The sequence below is a fragment of the Eutrema salsugineum genome, unplaced genomic scaffold (genome assembly GCF_000478725.1).
Source record: "Eutrema salsugineum unplaced genomic scaffold, Eutsalg1_0 scaffold_10, whole genome shotgun sequence".
NCBI lineage: Eukaryota > Viridiplantae > Streptophyta > Magnoliopsida > Brassicales > Brassicaceae > Eutrema > Eutrema salsugineum.
Window position 1 is genome coordinate 7,463,043 of NW_006256908.1, and position 27,268 is coordinate 7,490,310.

Here is a 27,268-nt window from a genome sequence, read left to right on the forward strand (position 1 = left end):
CAAGATCCTGAGCTACGGATGTCAAGCCAATACGAAGCATGGATTGGGGTACAGTGGAAGGGAACAGAAGAGCTCAGATGAAATCAAGTTTGTTTCATCAGGATACAACCGGCCTGAAAATCAAAGACTTGTCACCAAACTACGAAAAGGACGAGAGTGCTATTACTGTGGCAAGATCGGACATATCAAGGCATACTGCTACAGCAGATGGAACAGGCTTCAGAAACTAATGAAGCAACGGAAGTTCAGTTGGAATGGACCCACGAATCAAGTCTGGCTCAGGAAAGAGGATTTGCGATTCGAACCTAAGGGACAACAGAAGAAGAATTCTTTCAAGCCAAGAGAATTCACTGTTAAGAGATCTTTCAGGGATGATCCAATGTCAATGCTGTGGCATGGATTCAAGTGCAACATGGCCCGAGTTGAGAGCGACGAAGACGAGTCAGAGCCTTGGTACTTCGATAGTGGCTGCTCACGGCACATGACTGGAAACCGAAGCTACCTCCAAAATGTTAAGAAGATTAAGGGAGGAAGAGTCACGTTTGGTGATGGAAGTGTCGGTGCCATACAAGGAAAAGGCATTACAAAAGACGAAGGTCAGCCTGATCTAGTCAATGTGTACTTAGTACAAGGACTTAAGACGAATTAGCATAAGTCAACTATGTGATGAAGGGCTAATTGTGATATTCACCAACAAAGGATGCAGAGCAGTGAATGATGATGGACAAATTATCCTAGCTGGAGAAAGATCAGACAACAATTGCTACATGTGGAACAAGTCAGGGTCGGTTATGAGCTGTTTTACTGTCTGTGATAATCTGCAGCTGTGGCACCAGCGACTCGGACACATGAACATCAGAATCTCAATGATCTCATCTCAAAAGAGAGCATTAGAGGAGTTCCAAAGATCAAGGGAGGAGATAAGTTTGTGTGTGGAGCATGTAACCAAGGCAAACAGGTGAAAGTCCAACACAAACGAGTACCTGACGTACAATCCAAAGCACCACTTGATCTAGTTCATATGGATCTGATGGGGCCAGTTCAGACAGAGAGTTTGGGAGGTAAAAAGTATGTGTTTGTGCTGGTTGACGACTTCACCAGATTCACATGGGTTAGGTTTCTCCGAGAAAAGTCTGACACGGCGGATAGCTTCAGAATCTGGGCTTTACAACTCATGAATGAACGAAGTTCAATCAAACGAGTCAAGAGTGATCATGGGGGAGAGTTTCAGAACGAGTTCATGAAGTTGTTCTGTGAAAGTCATGGAATATCACATCAGTTTGCTGCACCCAGAACTCCACAACAAAACGGTGTAGTGGAACGGAAGAATCGAACACTTCAGGAGATGGCTCGTGCGATGATTTATGGGAATCAAGTTCCAAAACGTTTTTGGGCAGAAGCAGTCAGCACAGCGTGTTACATAATCAATCGGGTGTACATGCGAAAGGGAACATCGAAAACTCCTTATGAACTGTGGAAAGGAAAGACGCCTAACGTAAGTTACTTTCATGCTTTTGGGTGCAGGTGCTACATCTTGAATGACAAGGATCATCTTGAGAAGTTTGATTCAAGGAGTGATGAAGGAATTTTTCTGGGCTACTCAGGTCATAGCTCACTCTTTCGTGTGTTCAACATGAGGACAAAGGTTCTGGTTGAATCAGTAAATGTGGTGTTCGATGACTATGCTCAGATGGAATGGGAGAAGCCTCTGATCGGGAGTGATTCTGAAGGTGACGAAGGTGATCGGGTAACACAGACAGCAGAGGCGATGCAACAGCTATCTGTGTCAACCGAAGAGCCTCAGATCGTGACTCAGGAGAACACAAAGCAAGTTCATCGGAATCATTCAGCCTCAGACATCTTCGGTGAGGTGAATGAAGGGAGGAAGACTCGTGGCATTCAACTGGATTTCAAGAAAATGGTTGGGAAGTTCTCTGAGATGGTGCTATATTCCTTCTTTGTGTCAGTGATTGAACTGAAAGATCACAGACAAGCGTTGCAGGATGAGTTCTGGATTGTTGTCATGGAACAAGAACTCGAGCAGTTTGTTCGAAATGACGTGTGGGAACTAGTGCCACGACCGATGGATTGCAACATTGTGGGAACCAAGTGGATCTTCAAGAATAAAATTGATGAGAATGGAGCAGTGGTTCGAAATAAAGCTTGGCTAGTGGCTCAGGGGTACTCTCAAGTAGAAGGGGTGGATTTTGAAGAGACATTTGCACCTGTGGCACGCCTTGAGTCAATCAGACTCTTTCTGGGAATGGCATGCATACTTAACTTCAGGGTATATCAGATGGATGTCAAGAGTGATTTTCTGAATGATCTGATTCAGGAGGAGGTGTATGTGGAGCAGCCGAAAGGGTTCGAAGATGCAGACAATCCAACTCATGTGTACAAGCTCAAGAAAGCATTGTATGGACTGAAGCAGGCACCCAGAGCCTGGTACGAACGACTGACGAGCTTCCTAGTTCACGAGTGTTACATGAGAGGCAGTGTGGACAAAACCCTGTTCATACTAGAGTAGAAGGATAAGATTATGGTTGTTCAGATCTATGTGGATGACATAATTTTTGGAGGAACTTCTCAAGAGCTAGTTGATGCCTTTGTTGCAAGCATGACGAGTGAGTTTGAGATGAGTATGGTGGGAGAGCTCAAGTACTTTTTGGGACTTCAGATCACACAATCTGAGGAAGGTGTTTTCATATCACAAAGCACCTATGCCAGAAATCTCTTGAAGAGATTCAAGCTTGATTCAGCCAAAGAAGCAAAGACCCCAATGAGCACAACCACCAGCCTCACGCGAGATGATGAGAGAGCAAGTGTCGATCCAACCTTGTATAGAGGAATGATTGGGAGTCTCCTCTATCTCACGGCAAGCAGACCAGATCTGTGCCTGAGTGTTGGCATCTGTACTAGGTACCAAGCTAAACCTAAGCAATCGCATCTTGAGGCGGTAAAGAGGATCATCAAGTACGTCAAGGGCACAGTTGAGTTAGGCATCTGGTACTCAAAAGGATCGAATCAGAACCTAGTGGGATACTGTGATGCAGATTGGACAGGAAGTGCTGATGACAGGAAAAGCACCAGTGGTGGGTGTTTCTTTCTCGGAAACAACCTCATCTCGTGGCTCAGCAAAAAGCAAAACTCAGTGTCCCTCTCCACTGCTGAAGCAGAATACATTGCCATGGGGAGCTGTTGTAGCCAACTACTGTGGATGAAGCAGATGTCCGCTGACTATGGAATAGATTCAGGTCCATTTCTTGTGTACTGTGATAACAAGAGTGCTATAAGCATTTCCAAAAACCCAGTACAACACTCAAGGACCAAGCACATCGACATAAGACACCACTTTATCCGTGAGTTAGTGGAAAGAAAACAGGTAGTGATCGAGCATGTTGTCACTGTATCTCAACTGGCTGATTTATTCACAAAACCACTGGACTTTAATCGTTTTGTCACCTTAAGAAATGCAATTGGTGTTTGTGGAATTTAACAAGTGTTTTGAGATGTGCAGAACTGATACAGGTACAGGCTCAGGATGATCATAACGTTTCGATTCAGCCTTGAGGGTTAAAGGTCGGAGAAAAAGAGCTACCTATCTTGTCGTCATGTCTTGACATCAGTACAGGTTTCACAGAGAGAATCAAACAGCCTGAAAGCAATATAAGTCGGTCTTTGAGAAATCGCAATGATAAGACTGAGCTACAGAATAATCTATACTTCAGAGATAGGTCTTACATCAAAAAGAAGACCTGTCCAAAGATCAAAGAAAAATCCAAGGCAGAAAAAGAAAGGAAACTGCCAAGTCACAGTGTATCCAATAAAAAATACACTGTGACAAGTACCTAAGGTTCTCTCTTGCTGAATAAATGTTGAAAACTGATGAAGAGCGTGATAAAGACAACATAGTGTGAAAGCTAGTCTCAATATCAAACCTGGCAAGGTACAAAGAATCAAGAAGAAGCAGAGTGATCATTCGAGTCATGTGCTGAATCAGCTTGTGTGTCATCTGTGAATCTGGGTAAATAAGCAAAAACTGTTTTCAAAAGCTAGTTGAGGTGTGATGAGATGAACGGTTACTATTCATGTTAGCCATCACAAAATTCTTCGGTTTAAATGTGTCAATGACTGTCGTGTGCCTTGTGATGTATTAATGGATGTTCTTGTGCTAGAAAAAGACTTGTCATGGTTAAACAGGAAGTGGGCCGTGGACAAATGATGCTCATGTAGACAGGCCCAACAGCAACCCATGTAGAAAAAGGAAAATCAAATAAGGAGAGGGAAATCGAAGCGATGTTGCTATATTTGCGGGAGAGGAAGAGGAAGAGACACTACATCGAACTGTTCAAAAACCCTAGGTGCAGAGAACTTGTGTGATTCAATTCAACGCATCTTGGTCCAGATCGGTGAATAAAATGGTGTCTGCAACACGAAGAGGGCTCATCGGAAAGAAATCAAAGTCAAAGATGGCACATGCAACAGGTGATGCTTCGTCTCCTCACTTAATCGATGAATCGAGTGGAGAAGATCAGAATCTGCCGGTGACTCGGAGCAAGGGAGGAACAGAGGCTGGAACGGGGGCCAAAAGCGAGAGCGAGTCATTCGCTACAGCAGATGAGGGCGGAAATTCCTCGACCAAATCCTAGATGAAAATCAGCTTCCCGACGAAGTCCAGGTCGAATCAGTGGCACAAGAGGAGGAATGAGAGGCCATGGATGAGCCTGAAGTAGAGAAGGAAGAAAGCCCAGAAGCAGCAACTGAGATTCAAGAAGCCAAACAGTTGCGAGAGAACGAAGAGGCGGAATCGGAAACTCAGACAGCAGCTGATCCCGTGGGCAACGATAAGGAGATTCTTGAGGACGACGAAGGAAGAGATTTGTCGTCCCAGACCGACGAGCTACCGGAGGAGATGTCGGTTCAGGAGCAGATTGATGAGGTCAGAAGAAAACGGAGTTTGGCGATTGTGCCAGTTCTAGTGGCAAAGAAAGCTCGAAAAGAAAATAAAAGAGCCACCTCTGCAGAGTCCTCTGAGCCAAGGACTGAGCAATCTCCAGCTGCTCCTGGTCCAGAGGCTGAGTCGAGTCATGTCAAGAAACAGAAAAAGAAGAAGGTGAATCTCCGGAGCAAAAAGAAAGCTGTGTCTGATGAACGAATCAAGCTGTTCAAGGATCGTCACATCTAGTGTGAACGAGTGGTTGATGTGGATGAGGCTGATGAGTGGAGGTATCATGAGGTACTTCTTCAAAGTGGGATGCGATGGTCAGTAACGGAGCTCGAACCTTACATGAGTAAGGTGGTGCGAGAGTTCTACGCCGGACTACCACCTGAGACACCAAGTGACCCATCACAGGTGTTTGTGGTGAGAATCAGGGGAGCAAAGGTCCAGATCTCGCCAGGAATCATCAACGAGACTCTTCGTCGTGAGCCGCTGTCTGAGGCAGAGAGGAAGAAAGAAGCAGAGGCAGATCTTGTGCCAATCTCCGAGGTATCGAAGTATCTGTCTCAAGGGCATCAGTCTGTTTGGTCCGAGCTTACTTCGAGGGATTTTCCACCCAGGATAGCCGCTCTGATGGTTATTGCGTCGTACAACTGGGTGCCGTCAACACATAAGCATCATATCTCCGAAGAACGAGCTAGACTGGTCTACAAAAACTGGCACACGGAGTCAAAATAGACATAGGACGGATGATCTTCCAGCAGATGCTCGATCTGAGCAAAGTGATCAGAGGAGATCGAAGATGGCTGATGTTTCCCTGTCTCATCAGCAAGGTCATCAAGAGACAGTTGATCCTGCAGCTTGAAGAAGGAGAGATGTGGATCTTTCCAACAAAGTACAAGAAAGATCCACGAAGCGGAGAGACATTTCTCAAGAAAGAAGCCGCAGCTGCTGCTACAGAGGTGAGGACTAAGGGAAAGGAGAAGAAAGAGGCCCGGAAGAAGACTGCATCAGCATCAACGTCTCATCAGCCTAGGACGAATCTGCGTTCTACAGCAACTACTCAACCAGAGATATCAACTGAAGGAGTCAACAGCGTGAGTCTAGGAGTGATTCGAGTGCCTGAGGCTCCAGCTGATGCAGAGGGAATCAGGATAGCTCTTAAAGATGTGGCATCAGTTCTTGAGCAACTCGGGGTAGTAACGGCCATGCTACGCGCAGCAGTCACAGGTAAACCCACTTAGACCCTATCTGAACCTTCAAATTATGTTTGCTCATCGAGTATTTTTAACATCTGTGCTCACAAGCAGGGGGAGAAGATTGAAATCAGTGGATGCATGAACTATGAGGGAGTTTTTGTTTGGGTTTATTTTGGGGTTTTTCGAATTCTGGGGGAGTAAGGAGAGAGTGTTTTAAGACATTGTGCTTTATGTTTTATTTCATATCTCTTTGAACTCGGTTATGATAAGACTTGACACTCCATTGGTTTCTTGGAGTCTCTTTTGGTTAATCGGATTTTGTTTTTGGAATCATTCCCAGAATTGTGTTGGTTGTTGCTTGTTTGGTCTCGATTTCCTGAACAGGTACTTGTGGAGCACATATGCTAAAAAGGGGGAGATTGAAGATGAAAACAAGGCTGGAGCAGCACGTGTAGCAGTCCGACTAGCTCTGGAACTGACACGGGAAGACTTGCGTAGCAATCTATACACGTGGAGGTGAGCTGGAAGCTGAGCTGGAGCTGCAGGACGTGCTGGACACTTCAAGAGACGAGAAGCTGACGTGGATAAGAAGCTTGGAATATCTTGGAGGATCTTTGAAGAAAATATCAAGTTTCCTCTATCTTAGGAGAAGATAAGGAAGGTGAAGATTCTCATGAAGATTTAGTGTAATCAGAAGGAAAATCTAGGCGAGGATCAGCCGCAAGTCCTATTGAGTATAAATAGGCGTGTTAGAGCTATGTAGGGCTGTAACACAACTGAGAGAATACTTAGCAAAGGGTGAGCGAAAATCTGTGAGGGTTTTTGTGAGCTAGTGTGCTAAGGGATTTGGGTGAGAGGTTCTTGAATCACGTATCGATTCAAAAACAAGTGAGACTAGTGTAGCAAATCATGGTGTGTCTTGAGGTTGCTCTAAATCGGGTTCTGTATACTTGTAAGTTACAAACAGATTTACTAGTGAAATATCTTTAAAAAGAAAATCTCTGTGTTGTGTTCTGTGTTAGTTTCCGTATTACTACTCTTACATTTTCAGCTAATGCATCCCTTTTAAATTACTTGATTAATTATTGAAACTTGGAAGAGAAAAATATATATATAGACCCAACTCCAAACATAACCCAACATTTTTGTTTGTAAAAGAACATCCCAATATTATTTGTTTCTTAAATTATTGATTCTTATTGTTTATAATCCAGACCGCAAATACCAAAGTATTATCAGTTCTGAAATTAGTGCTTGAAGATTATGGGATAGCTGAATTAGTGCTTGTATTATGTTAACACCGAAGCAAGTGGTTAAAACTTAAGAGCCTTAACAATGTAAATTTTGATAATGCGAAATATCTTTCAAAAAATATATTAATTGGGGAAAGTTAAAATTGATGAACATGTTTATCCTAGTTGTAAAGTGACTTTTTAGTAAAAACAACTATTTTGAAAGAAGGGCCTTTGGAAAATGACTTGTTCCTACCTTCTCTTTACAAATTGATTTTCTTTCTTTTTGCTTTTTGTAGTGTGCCATATTTGTTTACGCACTTGATTCTCATGTCCTCTTCCTCTTAATTGGTGCCCTTGTGCTCATCCGAAAGAGTATCTGATTAAGATAATCATACGTGTCGTGGAATGAGAAAGTTTTTCCTTTTTCAACATAATTTCATTAGAAGCAATTCGTTACAAAGAATCTCGAGGCAATTATATCATTTTTGGGACACTACATAAAATTGATAACTCCAGCTATCACTTCCGAATAGGAAAACCTCATATACGATTTCATGAAACGTTACACTTCATAAAGTTCTAAAGAAACCATAAATATATACCGATGTAGTATATAGAGATCTATCCATAATTAAGAATTAATTAGCCACACACTAGAAGTATGACGGGTCTAATCAAACACAATTCTAGAGCATGTAATATTTGAAATTTTGAATTCTTGCCGACGGTTTCATCTTCCTTTTGCACCAAGCATATTCCCCTTTTATATATTTGAGAACTTGGACTATACATCTGCTATGGAGAGGGAAAGAGTTGGGTGTAGATAAGAGCTAATTCTTGTAATTTTTCTGTTATTATGTGGTATATTTGGAAGAAAAAAAAACGAGAAGTCATTTCATGGTGTGAAAACTCATAAATGTGGTATCACTCTATTTTCTATACGACATTTGTTTATGTTATTCAAAGGACGACCCAATTATTTATGTTTATATATTAAAAAGAAAGATCTTATGAAAACACGTCCTCTTACAATAGAGAAAATAAAATCAATCTAACTTTAAATATACGATTGATGATGTCAATGTAATTATTTGTTAAGATAACCTTGTACATCAGACACATATGACGCGATCTGGTTCTGGATTATAAATGTACGTGTTTAAGCATAAAGAATTGGCCGATTATGTATTTTATCACGAGAATATATACAAGTGAGGAACACAAGTAAGAAAACTTATGTATATTGATTATTTCAATAGAAATTACTTGGGAAATATATATTAGAGATCAATTGGTCATAGTGTATAAACATATGAGATTTGTTTCGGGATAACTCACATCGGAATAAAGACAATTATCATTTCGTAGACAAAATTGATTTAAATACATTCCTCTCAATATTTCCAGAATGCAAGGAACAGTTCAACATAAAAGCAGCGATAACTATTCATTAGCAGCCTTTGCTTTATACATTACATATACGAGTATATGTCCATTTTACATATAGGTATAAGACTCTAAGTGCATAGAATAATAAGAGTGCGGCAGATTGTGAAGAAAGTGGAGAAACTATTATGACAACAGAATCCATTAGCACAATGATTTAAGTACAAAGTGGAACCCTTTGTTTTAATTCACATTTTAATATTACCACCTTTTTCTTATTGTGCAACTTTGAATGGACACAAACTCTGTTTATTATTTAATTATTTACTTTGGTGGGAAAGCTCATCACTTTACCAACCACTTGGTCATTGTGGACCATCAATATTGCTTCGCTACCAAAAAATAATCTAAATTGTTCGATTATATCTCTTAACTAGTCTTTTTCATGATTCAAATTTTTGTAACTAAGGTTCTTCACTTTCTCTAGTACTAAAAAGCACTAAATGTATGTGATGAAGATAAGGCTAAATGTTGAGTAACTAGATATAATTAATCAGTCATCCAAATATTCGCTAGCTGAACTTTAAGGTATTCGTATCAAATATGGAGTACTTAGATGACAGAACCTTGTTATGTTCCAAGTTTTCTACACATACTAAATTGCCAATGTGAGTATTTAAAGATGATATGAATAAAAAGACACTTTCTTGATAATCTGATGTCCAATTACAATGTTTCGTTTTTAGTGCATACATATACACATTAAAAGATTGAAATTTGAATATTTTGAGTCAAGTAACCAACCAATTCTCTTTAAGCTGTCTGTGGTAATCTTGTAGGCAAAGTAGATTGTTTGTCTCTTCCTCGCCTACTGGGAGGCGTTCTGCTTACGACGTGGCTCATATTAGACAACTTTCTAGGCAAATAGCTGCTGATCAATGCCGGTGGAGGAAGAATGGCCATTGGAGACTGTTTCTTCTTCAGTTTCTCTTGATCTGCTCGATGATATCTCTGCATTGTTCACAGTTTCAAATGAATTTAAAAGAAAGAAAAAAACACTAAGCTCATCATGCTTTAAACAGGCTCGATCCTATAAATTTGGGGTCCCTAGATGAAAAAATAATTTGGGGTTGTTTTTACATCATTGGACTTACTTTTTAACTTCTTTATGTTTTTGGTTACAAAAAATGAGCCTTCTTTTTTTCTTTTCTCATTTTCTGTATATTTGAATAAAAGTTAAAATGGCCTTTTGTAAATACAAGCTTGGGTCTTAGGCAATGATATGATTTTGACAGTGATCATGTCATGATGTTATGCTCGTGGAATCTTCCCAATTTTCAGTATTGTACTAGAAACTGACACAAAAGTTAATTAGGCTAATCATTTGCAAGATGAAGAATCACCTGAACCACAAAGTTGCGTCTTTCGCAGTCTAGAAACATGCTCACATTCCATTTTATTTTTGCAGCTATCTTGTCTCTCACTGTTGAGAAACTGATTTGGTCTCTAGAAGTGAAGCGATCAACTTCATTGAACCAAAGGCAAGTAAATAAATTGCTAATTGGAACATGCTCTCTTAAGATGACACATCCTTCTGGTACATCTGCAAAATCCATCCATACAAGTCATTAAAATGTATGATATTTCCGATTTATAACGATAAGAAAACATATATCTTTTACCGCTTGTGATTGGGAGCTTCGCAGGGGAATAAGGTGTTAAACCTTCATTCTTGTAGAAATTCACTTGAAAGTCGATAGACGCATTAGCATATTTACCCGCAGCTTTATTTGCTTCCGCTTCCACAAACACATCAAACCTTTTGTAATGTCTAGAGATTGCAAATGTGACATTTTCCCTCCACAAGAACCTCTCGAGAATTTGATGTGGATCGACCACAAGGTCTAATTTCCCATCAACCCATATAGAATACCGAGAATTCGGAAATAGCCTATGGACAAGAAGCTTTGGCACCTGCAAGAAGCAAGATCATAAATTATCATATTTTGAAGAAAAAAACTTAAGAAAAAAAAGGATATGTTTTATTTACCTTTCCATTGCGCCTTCCATCTGTATAAGGAAGATTATGAACAACTACAACTCTCCATAATCCTACTTTACTGGTGGTGCTATTAAAGCTTTTATCTCTCTTCAAGCTTGATTCAGTTTTTTCATCAACAAACATGAAGAAACAAACCGTTTGCTCTGAATATTTACTAATATTGCTCGGGCTCTTCACATCATCAAAAGCATCTGAAAATTAAAGCAAGAGAACTTCTTCATCAGAAACCATAATTAAGAAGAAGAGGAGAAAAAACGACTATGAGAAGCATTAAGAAAATTACCAAATACTGTTGAAGCAACAACTATCCCTCGACACCGCTTCATTTCAAGAAGATCAGTCTCATCGATATCAAATCCTGTTCCTCTTCCAGGTTCAGGTCCTTTGACAAATCTGGTAAAAAAAAAAAAGCATTGTGGATTAAGTCCACAGAGAAAAACGTGACAAGAACTAAGAGATACACTCTTAATCACCCGCAATGCACGCTCATCGATCCTTTGATGTTAAAAGATCTTCTCCTCTGTTTCAAAGTCGGATAGCCGCCAAAATCTGACCCTCCAAACTCTGTTTTTCGGTTTAGTGGCTCCTCATGTATATATGTTAGATTCTTAAGAACAGGGGAAAAAGATGGTGAGCTTGGTATCAAGGCGATTGCTTCTTCCAATGGAAGGTAACAAACCGGACATGCTGAAAAAAATCAAAACCAGCAAGTGTTATATATCATTAGTGTTATATCAAGACAGATAATCTCAGATTATTAAGTTTTGTTACATATCATTAGTGTTTATATATCTTACGGCGTGGTCCGGTTCTTTTTTTGTCAGCTGGTGGAGGAGGTAAAGTGAATCTGTTACAAGGATGTTCTTGAGGAAGTTTATAGCCGTGAAAATATGGAGGAGGACGAGGTCGATATGCTTTAACAGCTTTTCTCACGTAAGATAAGTTATTCTGGATATCGCTTATTTGCTCTTTATTTGTAATGACACTGAAATGCTGACTCGGAGGAACTTCAATATCCTGGCCATCTTCACCTGATTGCAACCAAAATAGAGAGGACAACACAGTTTTGGCAAGAACCGGAGCCCTAATCCAAAACCCACCTTTTGTTGTTCCTTTACAAAGAAGCTAGCAAAAAAACCCACATGTGGTTTGACAAGGGTATTTTAGTCTTTTAATGCATTATTCCAGCTTTGGTCGGTATACGGTTTGGTTTCATACAAAAAATAAAAATAGAAATAAAACCCATCTGTATCTACAATTTAATTGGATTTTCGTTCGGCTAGATGCGATTCTGGATCTGTTTAGTTATATTCAATTTATTCGGTGGACTACTCATCAAAATTCTAGAAAATAATTTACTACAAAATTAAACCATGGCAAAGTAAGTATATATATTTTTCTATTCGAAACTCTTGAGAAACATGAGAGTTTCTCCAAGTAGCAGCTGAAACTGAAACAAAAGAAAAACCTCAAATTATCATAACTAATTACACAACAATCAAACAAAAGTATTTTACCTCTCCAGACGTAAAGGAGGCGAATGAAGACAAGAGTGGAGATTAAGAAGAGAATCTTCTTACGACGTCTTGAGAATTTGAAAATCCAATGTACAATATGTTCCTTCTCCTTGTGCATCTTAGATAGCTTCGTGCGCGTTGCTGTAATCGTCTGGATAGGCAAAACGACACCGTTGAATCCCATCTTCTCCAAATCGACACCGTTCCCTCCTCAATTCAGATCATAATAGCATGAGCTAAAAGTAATGCAATTTCTGAACTCACAGGATTTTTTATTGGCATATAGAGTATTTTATTTCTCAAGAATTTCGAAATCAAGGGACTATTTTTACAAGAATGGTTGGAACAAGGTGTTTAATTACGATATTCAATTAAAGCAAGATTAGTTATCTGTTTCTTCTTCACTTAACTAACGATTAAATGAAAAATTAAATTGCTTAGAGGAGACTCTAGGTCTAAGGCTACACGTAACAGTTCATGGGACGTGGAAATTTTAACAATATTAAGCCAATATTATACAACAAATTTCAAAAGACTTGTCAACTTATATTGTTCTGTGTTTTATCTTCATTGTCACGATATTAAAAATCATTTTTTTAAAAAAAAAATTTGGGGTCGAAACTAATTTTTTTATAGTTAAAACTATATCATAGTTTTCTTCAATAAGCCTTACTCGCTAACAATGCTAATTTTCATCGTCGATATAATTTTATTTCAACATCTACTTTGGTTTCAAAGGTTGACAAATTAAATCGATCGATATAAGCGTCAATTAATCTAAACAAACCAAAAAGAGAACTTTTTCTCATGTTTTCGTATTTAAATTGATATCAGTTTACAGGTACAAAGATATTATACGATCACTCTTCTATTTCTCTATCTCACATCAATTGATTCTAACCAACTACACAAACGGACACCCACTAAATATGAGGCAAAAACCTTCTCTTCTACGTTTGTTTGTTTCTTTTTCTTTCCATCGTTCCACTTCAAATATCATTTTCTTATTTTCCAATGGTCATCCAAAATCGGCAAAATAACTATTTAGGGAGACATTTATTAAAGATACAAAAATGTTACTAAATATTTGCAGAAAGCGTTACAGCCTATATATATTCCTGTGAAAATAATTTCGGCTTGGCTTCCGGACTTGAAATCCAAGAGTACACAATTTAGATGACTTTCGTACACTACATTAACTAAGTCACAAGATGTCATTTGTTAAAAGCCCGACTTGAAAACTCAAAATAGGAAGCAATTCAACGTCGTTTTGATTGCATACCTTTAGAGATATCACTAACCTATCAACCCCTACTGCTTTTGATTTTTAATATGTCCTTAAGCTGATCCGGTCCTGACCTAAGCTCCAATAAACTGGCGCACTTCTAAGCATCATCAAACATTAATATCATTTTAAGGGCGCATCATCACTGGACATGTAAACGGCTGAGAAAACATAATTAGATGTATTAATTTGATATTATTAATTATATATATATATATATATATTCTTGTGTATTCACTTGGTATATCAATTACGTATATTTGACCATTATATGTATAAAAAAAATATTGTACGTAGAACACTTTTAAGAAGTCTCAAAAAAAAATTTGGAGAAATCATAAGTGATAATTATAAACCAAGAAGAGGATATAACATTATATATTCATCAATAGACGCATATAAGAAAAAGAAAATTGACAGCAGAAAGATCAATCAAATAGAAATTGATGCATTCTCTCTTTAAAGAAGCTTTTTCTCATCACTCTTTCTTTGTCTCACCCTCCTTGTGTTTCCCCTTCTTCGGCTTGACGAAACAGAAGCATGAACAACAAGGCAGCTGAAACAAAAACTTCATCCTGATTTATAATTGCACCAACAGTACATCGATGTCTGCCTTTTATATTTGAGCTTCATTGCAAATGATATTATTATTTTCCACATCCAATTTCAGTTTCTTTTTGGGTTTTCTTTATTCGTTTCTGCTTTTTGGATGCTTTTCAAACCAAGTTGATTCCCCAAGATAAGAAGATGCCTCTGCCTCACACAACTTAGCTGGTGCAGAATCGTAATACATTTTAAATGTATAATGATTTTTCGCATCAGGATGCCTTTTTCAAGGGGCTAAGTTAATAATTTTTTATGTGTTTTGTTTAAGGTAAACTTGACTACGGATTATACTTAACCTAAGCAATGGCCAATGGTCATAGTTAAGACGTGACAGCCTTTAATTCGTACCATCTAGCTATGGATAGCGTCGGATATATCATCAAAACTAGATAAGTCATGACTGATTTAGCAATTCGTGTAAAAAACTTATATACCACGGCATATCAATCGTCATTTGCTCAGCTAAATGGATGCGGATTGATCGTTAAAAACATATATATACATTGAAATTAGAGAAATATTGTGTTAATAACATGCATTATTTCGAGTTAGAACTTGAATAATATTGTAGAGAGATTAGTACAAATTGTTGAATTAAGATCCTGATCCAGTGTTAAACAGAAGAAGAAAAATGTACTGAATACTGATCCATGCACCTCCTTGGATGTGATTGTACGAACATAAATATGCAAAAAGACACAGCTTGCTGGAAAATGACTCCTTAATAAGCTCTTGCGCTTACAAGCTAATTCGAACATTTTAATTAATTGAATCTCGTAAAAAATGGATACCCGATTGAAGAGGAGTGCCACATATAAAATTAACAAACTTAAACCAAGAAATGAACGAAGCCAATCAACAAAAAAAAATATATCCTAAAAATAGGGCCAACACTTAATAAACAAAATTAACAACCACAAAATAGAAAAAAACCAAAACTTACACTCTGTCTTCCCCTTTTTTTATCTCCAACAAAAGCATCCCTCATTTGTTCTTCTGCAATATCACTTCTATTTCTCCCTCCTTTCACAAGGAAGGGCGTAGAAGAATCCACCATTATAGCTCTATAACCAAACAAAAAAAAACATTTAAGTCTCATCATTACACAACGACAAAAAAAACCAAATGGGTATCAAGTTCTTGTTGATCCTTGGCCTCTTGACCCTGGCCGTCGTCGCCGAGTCAGCCAATGCCACATGGACCCTGACCAAATCTTGTGTCAATGGCCAAGGTTGCATCGGAGATGATGATGGGCTTGAGTCCTTGATGGATTCTGAAACCAACCGGCGCCAACTAGCCGCAAGGCGCAGCTACATCAGTTACGGTGCGCTCAAGAAGAACAATGTTCCGTGCAGCAGACGTGGCCGGTCTTACTACGATTGCAAGAAGAGGAAAAGGGCTAACCCTTACAGACGTGGCTGCAGCGTCATCACACATTGCTACAGGCATGCTTCTTAATTTCAAGAGCAATATGATTGAAGAAGCGAATGCAAAAAAAAAAAAAAAAAAAAAAAGAGAGAGAGAGAAAGAGATCACCAGTTTCTTCTACGTACGGTTCTTGACCATTTTTAATCTTGATATTGCCTCCTTTTTTTTCTCTTAATTACTTTTAATTTTCCTTTTTCCTTTTATTTATAATAATCATGATGCATATACGTTCATTTCATCTGTTGTTCTTTTATATTCCTCGACAAATTGTTGTGTTTCGTTAAATTATGTCTATTATTAAGTGTTGTTTCTATACCTTGTGATATATGTTAAATATATATATATATATGTATATATAAATGCGGGAGGAAATTAATGGACGTAAAAAGTGGAATTGTTGACGACGTTTGCATTGTCTCTTTAAACATACGTCAAAATTGTATTATCGGATCATAAACGTCTGAACTAACGCGAGGCAGAAGAAACGAGATAATCTGTCGCGAGTCTTTAGAGACGTCGGAGAACTAGATTCCGGCGAATCTAGCGTAGAGGTACGGTTCGTACTTTGACTTGCATTTTCGTTTTTCCGTTTGAAAGCAAATTCAACTCAAAGACGATAGAAAAATGCAATGCAAGACTAAATTGGCACATGGAAACGAAGAAGAGCCAAAGATAAATAGAGAAACTAAGATTTTTTTGGCGAGAAATTCCATAAACCGAGGTTGAAGATTAATTACATATATTTACCTGACCATATGAATGAATAATTATTCTCATTGATTAGTTAAAAATTACAATGTAGGTTGGATTATATACATACATGGCCAAGGCTAATCAGTAACCATAAACCAAAGAGAGCAGATAATCGGTCTTTACTAAATATACCGATATAAAAAAGACTCTAATGAAAGACATATCAATACACTAACACTAATAAGTGCTTTTGTCTCTTACTCAAATAACTATTTACGAAAAGTATTAAACTTGTATGTGATGGATGGTCAAGAAAAGAAAAAACTAAACAAAAATATAGTAGTCAAAGATTTCTTTCCTATTCAACGGGTCTTACTCTTTGACAGCTAAATCTAAGTTAGACATAGAATGGCGACGCCAAATAAAAGATTGTTTTACGCATACGGAACAAAAATGCGATAAAATGAATTTTCAACAAATAAAACTAATGCATGCATTTATAACATAAAAAGTATAACAAACAAAAAAAATTGACCACAACTGAAAGTGTTGGAGATGATATTCATTTTGAAGAATCGACCAATCAATGTGCATAATACATGGAGACTTTAGTTGGGAAGATTTCTCTCTTGAGTCTCAATGAACCATCCCCGGAACAAAAAGTGCCTACCATGTTATGTAATATGTATATTCGCAACAAGACGAGCATATAAAAAAAAAAAAAAAAATTTACGCCGTAACTAAATAAAACCTGAAAAAACAAACATAGTACATAGATATTTTATAAAAAGATGGAGCGATGAGTAAGGATATAGTGCATTCGCAGAAGTCGAAGCATTACAAGTTTTATAAGAATTAGTAATAATCCTTATATCTAAGATAAACTTACAAAAATGTAAAAATTTAGCTAAGCGAAAAATTAGGTAGATGAGTCAGCGGGAGAATCTGAAACCCGAGGAGAAGTCAACGGGAAGAGAGAGAGAAGCCGGGGCTCCGATTCCCTCGGAGTCGTCGACGGTGACGGGTGCAAGTAAAACCCTTTCTCTCTAATCGCTCTCTCTTCGGCGTCGGAGTTCAAAATCGGATCCCGATATCCGAACCCGGGATTGCTCGGGCTCCGATTCGAAGACCCGGTTCGATAAAACGGGTCATGAATGAGAGGAGTGTCAGGGCTTAAGACCAGAGATGAGAGATCGAGGATGCTAGGGGAGAGTCTCTCGGGTAACCCGGAATGAATCGGGTTAAAAACCGGGTGGATCTTCAGATGCTTCATGGAATTGCGGCGTTCGTTGAGGCGGAAAGATTGCTTCTTGTTGGGAACGGCTTTGATTGGAGGGATTGAGTGAGAGGAAGATCTCGGGTCGGGTTGGTGGGTCGGGTTTGGATAATTGGGCTTCTGGGAGGATCCTGTTAGCATCTGGACGACTTGCTTGAAAGAGGCGGCATCGGTCTGGACGATAGTAGTCGGGTACGGGTTGGTGGATTCGGATCTGGGGGTAACGGGTCGGGTCGGAGTGGTGTTGCTGATGCAGATTCTGCAGCTGGTGGTTGGTGAAGGAAGCAATTTGTGTGCTTTGTCTCTGTTTCTCGGTGACTTCTCCATTGAACCACTCATTGAGAAAGAGAGGTTTCGTGTTTGTATTGGTTGGAGGGATATATATATTTATAATTTAAAAGCAATTGAAACTCTGATTTTTTTTTTCTACGATTGTTTTTTATCTAAACAAATAAATCTTATAATAAATACTTTTGACTTGAATTCGACAAACAAAAAAAAATACATTTGACTTGAATAGATCTATTAAAATTATGTCATTACTATTTTTCAAAATTGATTTAATTGACTGGGGAGTTTGGTTCGGAGCCTGTTTTGGTATGAATAAATTTCTGTTGACAGAGAGTATTTGTATGCTGTCACGCGCCGTAAATTGAAAGTGATGTGCACGCGGCGCCGTCAAAACTATTTGATTTTGGCAAATGGGTTATTTATGGAGTGTAGTGTGGACTTGCTGACTTTTTCAAACAGTTCTTTCCATTCTCGTGACGATTTTGTTGGACTTGCAATAAATGCTACTATTTTCCAAAAACTGTATTAATCCCATAAATCATTATCCCTTTTCAAGAAAAATTTGTAATCTAACAACAGATCTATATTTGTGATTACAAGTCAACACACGGTAGATACACACAATCTTGTTAAGATAAGTGCATCTTGGTGTGTGGATAAAATTTGTAGAACTTCCCATAAATCGATTAGCAGATGATATGATAGAGGTGCAACTTATTTACTTATAGTGACACAAGGCCGAATCATCTGTTTGGGCTTTAGCAAATTGAACTGGGCTTAAGGTTTTTTTTTTTTCTTTGCTTTGGGGTAACTTTCAAATGAAAGATTCTTGGATTTCGAGTTCTTTTAGTCATCTAACCACACTTTAAATTTAGAATATTTTCAAACGTGTACCCAGATACAAAGTTTTATGGGATTAGTCTTTGGATCTAAACAGCATTTAGATGTGTAAGATTATCAAAAAAAAAAAAAAAAAAAATCTAAGAAGTCAAGCTCTAAATTAAGTTTTAGATCTCTAGACATGTTGGGAATCTAGGAGTGGGCGAAAGTATGTCTTATTTTTTATCTTGTTTTCCAAAGTCTTGTTCTACATGTAAATGCATTTTCTAGTTTGCTTGGGGGAGTTTTACCTCTTGCTTTGAGATGGTTTTTATGCAACCACTTTAATTTTGGTTGCCTTAGCTCCTTGTCGATTCCAATCGTGGTCATTCTATTGTTCAATGACATCTTTGATACTCGACTACTATCTCTACAGGGGCATTGTTCTTTTTCTTGATGTTGTGGACAGTGGACTACCAAGCCGTGTTTGATTCACATGAACGACCTGTTAACTCTTTTGACATTTATGCATGCGTGACCATAGCGTATGTATATATTTTGATAGCCGGATCAAAGAACTTTGTGTTCTTTGACTCATAATTGATACTAGAGTATAAGGAAAATTGCAATATGTTCATAACTATATCAACAACTTATACCAATATAACATAAAAAGTTTTGAAACACTAGCTAATAACACAACAAAGCCAAACATCAATGTTTGTTTTATGATAATCAAAATCTTTTAGGTTGAGATCCAAACTAATTTCCAGATAATGCATTTGTTTCCGCTATGTGAGAATTCCGGAGTAGCCAAACATAAAAAAAAAATTGTATGCAGCAGAAATCAACCATTTATTAACATAGAACCACAAGACGATGTTGACCATTAAACCACCATTACATGTTTCACACATCAAATTTTAACAACTAGACATTTCATAATGTGAGATTTCCCATCAAGCACAACATCACACCAATCAACTTTTCCCCAAATCTCTCCTCCTTGACGCCTTTCCACCACAATCTCTGCACACCAAATTTCTGTTGTCTCCGTCAATACTATTTCTTTATGGAAAAACACAACCAAATTTCTACCGCAACTCGCTGTGTACGACCACGAACCATCCTCAAATCCTCCTAATTCCACACTCTTCACCACTCCCCAAGCCCTTTCCTTTGGATCATACGTCCTTATACAATTCTTATCAACATCATAATAGTACAAAACATCGTCTATAACGCATGAGTTAGACCACTCCTTAGAATGCAGAATCCTGTCCTCCTCCCATTTATCTCCCTTTGGCTCATAAACATAGCTATTCTTATGACCTCTCATGTAAATATTACCAGACATCTCCACACTACTAAACAACCTCTGTTTCACCTCCCAGTTCATCCTCTTCTTCGTAACGTTCCACGTTTCTGCTTCTGTATCAAACACCATGATCCTTTGAGACGATGATTTCATCTCCCGGGAACGAGTATCTGACCCTCCAATAACATATATCTTCCCATCTACGAGTTCGGAAACAGGACCAGCAACAGCCTTTGGCATTCTAGGGAGATGTTGCACCGTGTGAGACCGACAATCAATACGTGACACACACGGCGTGATAAAACCCCAATGGTAAAATCCACCCATGACATATATACTCGAACCTACGACCACGTAGCTTCCATGTAAAGGCATAGGAGGAAGTGAAGGGATAGGGACTAACCAAAGACTGTTGTTGGGTTTTCGGCTAAGAGTGTACCAGTGGATACAAGATGTTTGGTTCTTAGAGATGGCAACGTAGAGACTGTATTCGTCGTCGCGGCTTAGAAGAGATCTTCGTCTCACATATAGCTCAGGCGATGTAACGAGAGACTTGAAGTGCTTAGAGACGAGGGAGAGAAGGGGATAGTAGGATCTCGGTACACGTGCTACGCAGTCCATGATGATTTCTTCGGGAAGTGACGTCATCAGTGATGGCTGATTCTCTTCATCAGCCGAAACTTTGGTAGCCATCTCTCTCATAGATCAAGAAGGAACACAAGGGAAATGGTAGAATCAAATATCTATATATATGATATATATATATAAATAAAATCCAATGAGATCTTAAGAATAAATATGGTTTTAAAGTGTATATATGATGTCATCAATGTCAAATATATATAATTATAAACCAAATCCAATGAGATCCAATCGTTGATATTTGTTATTTTAATTGCTGTCTTTGTAGTGTTTCAAACCAAAATATAAAAATGAAAAAAAAATGTTTTTATTTCACCAACTAATAAATTTTAATTCATTTTGTTCCAATTAAAGATAAACCTATCATGTGAGATCTTAAATTGACAGCTGTATATTTTGGTGTATTGTTTTTTTTTTGGGTATGATATTATGGTGTATTTTCAAACAATTATAACAAAAGTACAGATATGACGGTTAGTAAATATTTACTTTTTTCCAACCTAAACCATATTTACTTTTTTCTCTATATATAAAATGTCTTTAAAAGGTTTTATACGAAAGAATCCAATATATTTCATAGTTAAGATATTGTAGTGATTGTTCAGATACTTTTTCTTCTATTTTACATATATACTGTAAGAAAGTATATGCCTTCAGATTTAAAAGGAGAAGAATAGAAATTAAATTTGAGAAAAGTTTGTTTGATACGTTGCTGAGGTGAATCACCGCATGAGGCGTGGTCGCCTAGTCAATAGAGTCTCCTATGATGTTTCCTCAGTCGTTCAAATGATGATTGCCAAAATCACCATTTTGACATTGAGCTTAGTAAACGACTTCTTTTTTTTTTTTTTTTTTTTTTTATTACGAGTAAACGACTTCAAATCCTGGTATATGCAAATTATCATTGTCACCTTGAGCTTAGTAACGACTTCAAATGGCTCTTGGTACATATCAAATTTCCCTTACAATTCTATCAGCAACTGTGTTCATTCCGTTTGGCTTATTCTGTCGACAACATCGGAGCCTCAAACGATATATAGTCAAACTCTCACAAAGATATGTAAAGGCCTGTTTGCTCATTTGGATGGATCATAAAGATGAATCAGTCAAATGATTTGTTTAATTACGTAAAATGACTCATCTAGATGATACATCTAGATGGATCATTTGGATGACTTATAAATTTACGAAGAAATTTGAAACTCATCCAACTGATTCAATTTGAAGTATTTGGATGAACATGACTCAGTCAAAAAAATCGCATTTTCTCGATAAAACATGTAAAATCTCGTTTTTTCATAAAAAACGTAAAATCTTGTTTTCCCGTCAAAAACGTACAATCTCGTTTTACCGTAAAAAACGCAAAATCTCGTATTCCCGTCAAAAACATAAAATTTCGTTTTCCCGTCAAAAAACATAAAATCTCGTTTTCCCATCAAAAACGTAAAATCTGGTTTTACTGTAAAAAAACATAAAATCTCGTTTTCTCGTCAAAAACCTAAAATTTTGTTTTTCCGTCAAAAAACGTAAAATCTCGTTTCCCCGTCAACAACATAAAATTTTCGTTTCCCCGTAAAAAACGTAAAATCTCATTTTTTCGTTAAAAACATAAAATCTCGTTTTCTCATTAAAAACGTAAAATCTCGTTTTAACGTTAAAAAGTAAAATCTCGCTTTCGTCAAAAACGTAAAATCTCGTTTTCCCGTCAAAAACGTAAAATCTCATTTTCCCGTCAAAAACGTAAAATATCGTTTTTCTGTTAAAAATTTAAAATCTCGTTTTTCCGTTAAAAACATAAAATCTCGTTTTTCTGTCAAAAAACATAAAATCTTGTTTTCCCGTTAAAAACGTAAAATCTTGTTTTCCCATTAAAAACGTAAATTTTCGTTTTTCCGTTAAAAACATAAAATCTCGTTTTCCCGTTAAAAACGTAAAATTTGTTTTCTCGTTAAAAACGTAAAATCTCGTTTTTTGGTAAAAAAATATAAAATCTCGTTTTCTCGTTAAAAAACATAAAACCTCGTTTTCCCGTTAAAAACGTAAAATCTTGTTTTCCCGTTAAAAACTTATAATTTTAATTTCCCTTCAAAAACGAATCTTGTTTTCCCGTCAAAACGTAAAATCATGTTTTTTTGTTAAAAACGTAAAATTTCGTTTTTTCTCGTTTTTTCGTCAAAAAATGTAAAATTTTGTTTTTCCGTCAAAAAACATAAAATTTTATTTTTTCGTAGAAAACATAAAATCTTGTTTTCCGTTAAAACGTAAAATCTCATTTTCTCGCCAAAAACGTAAAATCTCATTTTCATTGCTCATTTGTCAATTTCCTATTTAAATGTTTGTTTGTTCATTTGTTATGTGCATCATTCAGATGACTCATCCAAATGAATCATTTAAATGGATCATCTAGATGCAAATGACAAAACAGCAAACACGCCCTAAGAAGAAAAAAAAAGACAAGCTATTATGTAAACGTTACCGTATTTATTCAAAGAAAAAATATTGGAAAGACACACTAACACAAAAGCCCATAAATATAAAGAAACCCAAACTTGGATACATTCAACACAATCATTAAAACTGTGTTGAATCCGCATAATCAAAGTTTTTTTTTTTCCGCATAATCAAAGTTTAATTACTAGCTAGTATTAAAACCATCTCATTTGGGGCAGACAGGCTCGAATGCGAATGGACCAACGTTGAAAAGACCGTACGTGAGCTTGTTGACGATGACCGTGGAATTTTCCGGTTTCACGACCGGCTTTAGAACGGAGCCCATATATCCACCGTGGAGCTTCGACACTTTGCTGCATTTGGAGTTTGGCGACTTAACTAGGTAAGCTCGGCAACCTTTGATTCCGTAGTTGGTCACCGTCTTGGGGGCGTAGATTAAGAAGTATCCGTTCTTGTCCGTCTTCGTCTCCGATATCACGTTCTTCTTGTTCTTGCACAGAAGTCTCACCACCGCACCTGCATCCCCAACAAGGCAACAACACAAACAACATAAAAGTAATATACTTGTCATTTGTATAGATTTGTTATTATATAGGGAAGAAAAGAAATCAAATGCAATAGCTCGTTTTAACCAAAAAAACAAAAACCTATCAAGAAGTATGAACACTTCATATAGTACTTGTTTGGATTTGTCATGGGTAAATTTTCTTGGGGGCAGGACATGACTTGAACAAGTTCTATTTATATTTGAGCTAAAGTTGACAATATGGAAAAAATAAAGGGGGGAAATGACAAGTTCTTGTAATAGGATTCTGTTAGAAAAAACCATTTATTAATCAAACAAATTTTAACTGGTTTATTTTCTTTATTAGTTTTTTTTCATGTTTGTCGATTTTTGTTTTCCTTGAAGGGACATGAATTATACCGCTCTTCTGACCGCCTAAGCTAATCTCCCGCGCGTGGTACAGTTCAAAAAAAAGGTTTTCAACATTTGCTAATGAGAATGTGTATTTATGTATATAGATGCATGCCTCTAAAACGTAAGTATGGAAAGTGAAGTGTGGACTTTTCACATATATACCACAGGTTAGAATACTATGGACTTCTCATATCAATCATTAGCGTAGATATAATATAATACCTTTAACGGGTTTGGCGCCTTGGAGGTTGTTTACACCGGCGTATTTGCATGCTTTGCAGTAGACCATACCCCGCACAGCCACTAGAGTTCTCATGAACTTAGGAGGGGAAAGCGGTGGGAGAACCGGAGGCTTGATCGGAGCTTTGGCTGGTGGGAAAGTTGGCAGCTTGATCGGAGCTTTGGCTGGTGGGAATGTTGGTAGCTTAATCGGAGCTTTGGCTGGTGGGAAAGTTGGTAGCTTGATCGGAGCTTTGGTTGGTGGGAATGTTGGTAGTTTGATTGGAGCTTTGGCTGGTGGGTAAGTTGGTAGTTTGATGGGAGCTTTGGCCGGTGGGAAAGTTGGTAGCTTGATCGGAGCTTTGGCCGGTGGGAAAGTTGGTAGCTTGATCGGAGATTTGGCCGGTGGGAGTGTTGGTAGTTTGATCGGAGATTTGAGAGGAGGTAGAGCTGTAGTCAAAACAGAGGAAGTGAAGCAGCAAAGTGCTAAGAGAGTTAGCAAAACACTCTTAGCAATGAAACCCATCTTTAGTCTATTGTTTTTGTTTGTGTGTGAGTTTTGGGTTGATGTGAGAGGGCCTATTTATAGGAGATTTCAGGCTTCAATTTTGTGATGAAATGAATTAATTATAGGAAATGTTTATATAATAATACATGTCTTTAATGTTACAAATCATAAGCGTAACTTTGACATTATGACTAATATATGTAGTTTAGTAGTTTATATTAATGTTATTCTATAGAATACATGTTCTCGATATGAAGTCAGTAGGGTGGTCTTTTCCCAAATATTTCACTGCTAGATTAGAAGTCAAAATTTTCAATATATTTCCCGTAAATAACTTTTTTTTTGTCAACCAATAAATTTACATATATTTTTGAGCAATTGAGTTTTGTGCTAATAACGTCATTTCAAATGTTACGTACATTATGTATTTGGTTCCGTTCACACTTGAAAGGAGCTATTGTAGTTGCAATATGTAAAATTGTATGAACTCCTCAATAAACTATCACAATCTTGTATATGTCGTGATTATATATATCTTTCATTTTAAGGGTTTATGCGTAGACTGTGATAGCTAGCACAGCAGCACGTGTGTCCGTCTTGTGAGGTGGTCGAGAAGTTTCCGATGTCTCGTTAAAGATTTAGATTTAAATCTCCTATCAGGTTTCAATATTTTAAGCAAGAATGCGAGATTTATTATAACAAAATTACCAAGTCAACCCTTACGATTTCAACATTCTGGTGACCATTTACTATAAACTGGGTGGCTGAGGCTGAACTAGACGATCCGCTAAACATCGATAATTATTTCGACACTCCCAAAAATGATAATGCTTTGTCTCTTCTGCTGTATAATTTTTTTTTCCATAAAAACGATTTTTTATTAAGGCTTTTACGATATGTTAATTCTATTTTTAAATAATAATTTTCTTTATATATTTTACAAATTATATAACCGGTATTTTTCATGGTATGACGTTTTCCCTAAACTCACGTCCGGGTGAATCATCAAGTATATACAAATTTAATGATTTGAGAGTCTGACGATAATTTTAAGGGAGATTTAAAAGACTTTGAGTCATATACAGGTGTAATGATTTCTTATAGTCCGTACATTTTACGGGAGTTGCTATAAAAGAATCGATATATAGTTTTATATTTTATTGAACTGGTAAATCTATAAAATATTTGATGTAAAAGTTATGCATGAACTTAAAATAAAATTCTTGATTGACTACACAGTGTTACTTTTAAGCTTCAATGCAAAATTTTGCGATATATTATATTAATACTAATATTAATCTTAATGCTGAGTTTTCATTCACGTTCCATGTTTATATATGGTCCATAACATGTGCATGGCAACAAGATGCGCCTGGTGCGGCTTCAACACATTACACATTGAAAGATTAAAATTAATATGCACGCTTCTTCTTATTTGATTTTCCATGTAGATGCAATCCATTAGTAGAGTTTAATAAAACTAGCAAACCGATGCTTATATAATTATTCTTAGATGAAGAAAATATAAAAAACGATGTTAATTAGATTTTAATAAAATTGGCCAAACGATTCCTCAGTGATTCTTGAATCACGGAAATGTTTTTTTTTTTAAGTGATGTTATATAGTCCAAAGTTTCTTGTTCTAGTTGTGTATTATAAGATTATTATTTTCACGTCATGTGTGAGATTCAAAATTCCTAAACTATATACAATTCCTTTTGTTTAATTTGATCAAGTAAGCTATACAATTCCTTTGCAGATTATAAGTGCAATTTGTTTGGAGGTTCTTGATAGAGCTAGCTATTTTATGTAGAGATCATTTAATACTAATAAAATTCTTAATTTCGCAAATGTACGGTAATGTCTCATGTACTATTAAGGTGTCGAACCACATGTGATGAGTATTTAGATTTTGCGATTAAGAAAAAAGGATAAATAAGAAAAAAAAATGTAAGCAAATTCGGCCATATTGTGCTTGTTGCAAGTGGCTTATGGGTATTCATTTTAGCATGGGTCAGTGCTCGTACCTACGAGCTCGAGCCGATAAGCACAACAGCTTTCGGATCCGAACGACGAGAGCTAGATACACGCTAAACTACACCATTAAATAGGGGTGGAAGTTCACACCTTGATGATCCCAAGATAACCATGAGATCAACATGTCATACACATATTTTGTTGGAAAGTTTGTATACTATTTTAAGTTATCCGAATTCGAACAATTACCCGAAGTTATCCTCCTATAGTCCTATATGGCTATATTAAACTTAGGGTGACGATTTTAGATATTCGGATTAATTACCTGTACTGTATCGGACCAGTACTCATTTTTACCCTCTCTATATACCAACATGAACAGTCGACCTATTTGAACAAAAAAAAAAGAACAGTCGACCTACCAAATCAGTCGATTTTTACCACAGTTTGTCGATATTTTAATGTATACTTCTTTACATTAAACTCTTTTTTCGTCAA

The 27,268-nt window shown here is 37.1% G+C and overlaps 6 protein-coding genes across 6 annotated transcripts; 2 read left to right on the forward strand and 4 right to left on the reverse strand.

Moving 5' to 3' along the window:
* The first annotated feature begins 2,539 nt into the window (after positions 1–2,539).
* Positions 2,540–3,570, forward strand: LOC112081591 (uncharacterized mitochondrial protein AtMg00810-like). The gene is made up of 2 exons (XM_024148364.1): positions 2,540–3,359; positions 3,518–3,570. Exons 1-2 carry the CDS (start codon positions 2,540–2,542, stop codon positions 3,568–3,570), a joined length of 873 nt encoding a protein of 290 aa, XP_024004132.1.
* A 5,877-nt stretch (positions 3,571–9,447) lies between these two features.
* LOC18026533 lies at positions 9,448–12,675 on the reverse strand. Its single transcript, XM_006410459.2, has 8 exons — positions 12,339–12,675; positions 11,619–11,852; positions 11,295–11,508; positions 11,105–11,214; positions 10,810–11,012; positions 10,442–10,733; positions 10,163–10,362; positions 9,448–9,770 (listed from the first exon to the last, which is right to left on the reverse strand). The coding sequence occupies exons 1-8, from the start codon at positions 12,520–12,522 to the stop codon at positions 9,573–9,575; spliced, it is 1,635 nt and encodes a 544-aa protein (XP_006410522.1). The 5' UTR covers positions 12,523–12,675; the 3' UTR covers positions 9,448–9,572.
* A 2,551-nt stretch (positions 12,676–15,226) lies between these two features.
* On the forward strand, positions 15,227–15,743 carry LOC18026534 (protein RALF-like 19). The gene has a single exon (XM_006410460.2). It carries the CDS (start codon positions 15,355–15,357, stop codon positions 15,685–15,687), a length of 333 nt encoding a protein of 110 aa, XP_006410523.1. The 5' UTR covers positions 15,227–15,354; the 3' UTR covers positions 15,688–15,743.
* Positions 15,744–17,149: 1,406 nt separating this feature from the next.
* LOC18026535 (VQ motif-containing protein 4) lies at positions 17,150–17,986 on the reverse strand. The gene has a single exon (XM_006410461.2). It carries the CDS (start codon positions 17,963–17,965, stop codon positions 17,270–17,272), a length of 696 nt encoding a protein of 231 aa, XP_006410524.2. The 5' UTR covers positions 17,966–17,986; the 3' UTR covers positions 17,150–17,269.
* A 1,666-nt stretch (positions 17,987–19,652) lies between these two features.
* On the reverse strand, positions 19,653–20,747 carry LOC18026536 (F-box/kelch-repeat protein At4g38940). The gene has a single exon (XM_006410462.1). The coding sequence runs from the start codon at positions 20,745–20,747 to the stop codon at positions 19,653–19,655; it is 1,095 nt and encodes a 364-aa protein (XP_006410525.1).
* Positions 20,748–23,240: 2,493 nt separating this feature from the next.
* On the reverse strand, positions 23,241–24,855 carry LOC112081467 (non-classical arabinogalactan protein 30). Its single transcript, XM_024148174.1, has 2 exons — positions 24,289–24,855; positions 23,241–23,663 (listed from the first exon to the last, which is right to left on the reverse strand). The coding sequence occupies exons 1-2, from the start codon at positions 24,809–24,811 to the stop codon at positions 23,353–23,355; spliced, it is 834 nt and encodes a 277-aa protein (XP_024003942.1). The 5' UTR covers positions 24,812–24,855; the 3' UTR covers positions 23,241–23,352.
* Between the last annotated feature and the right edge of the window lie 2,413 nt (positions 24,856–27,268).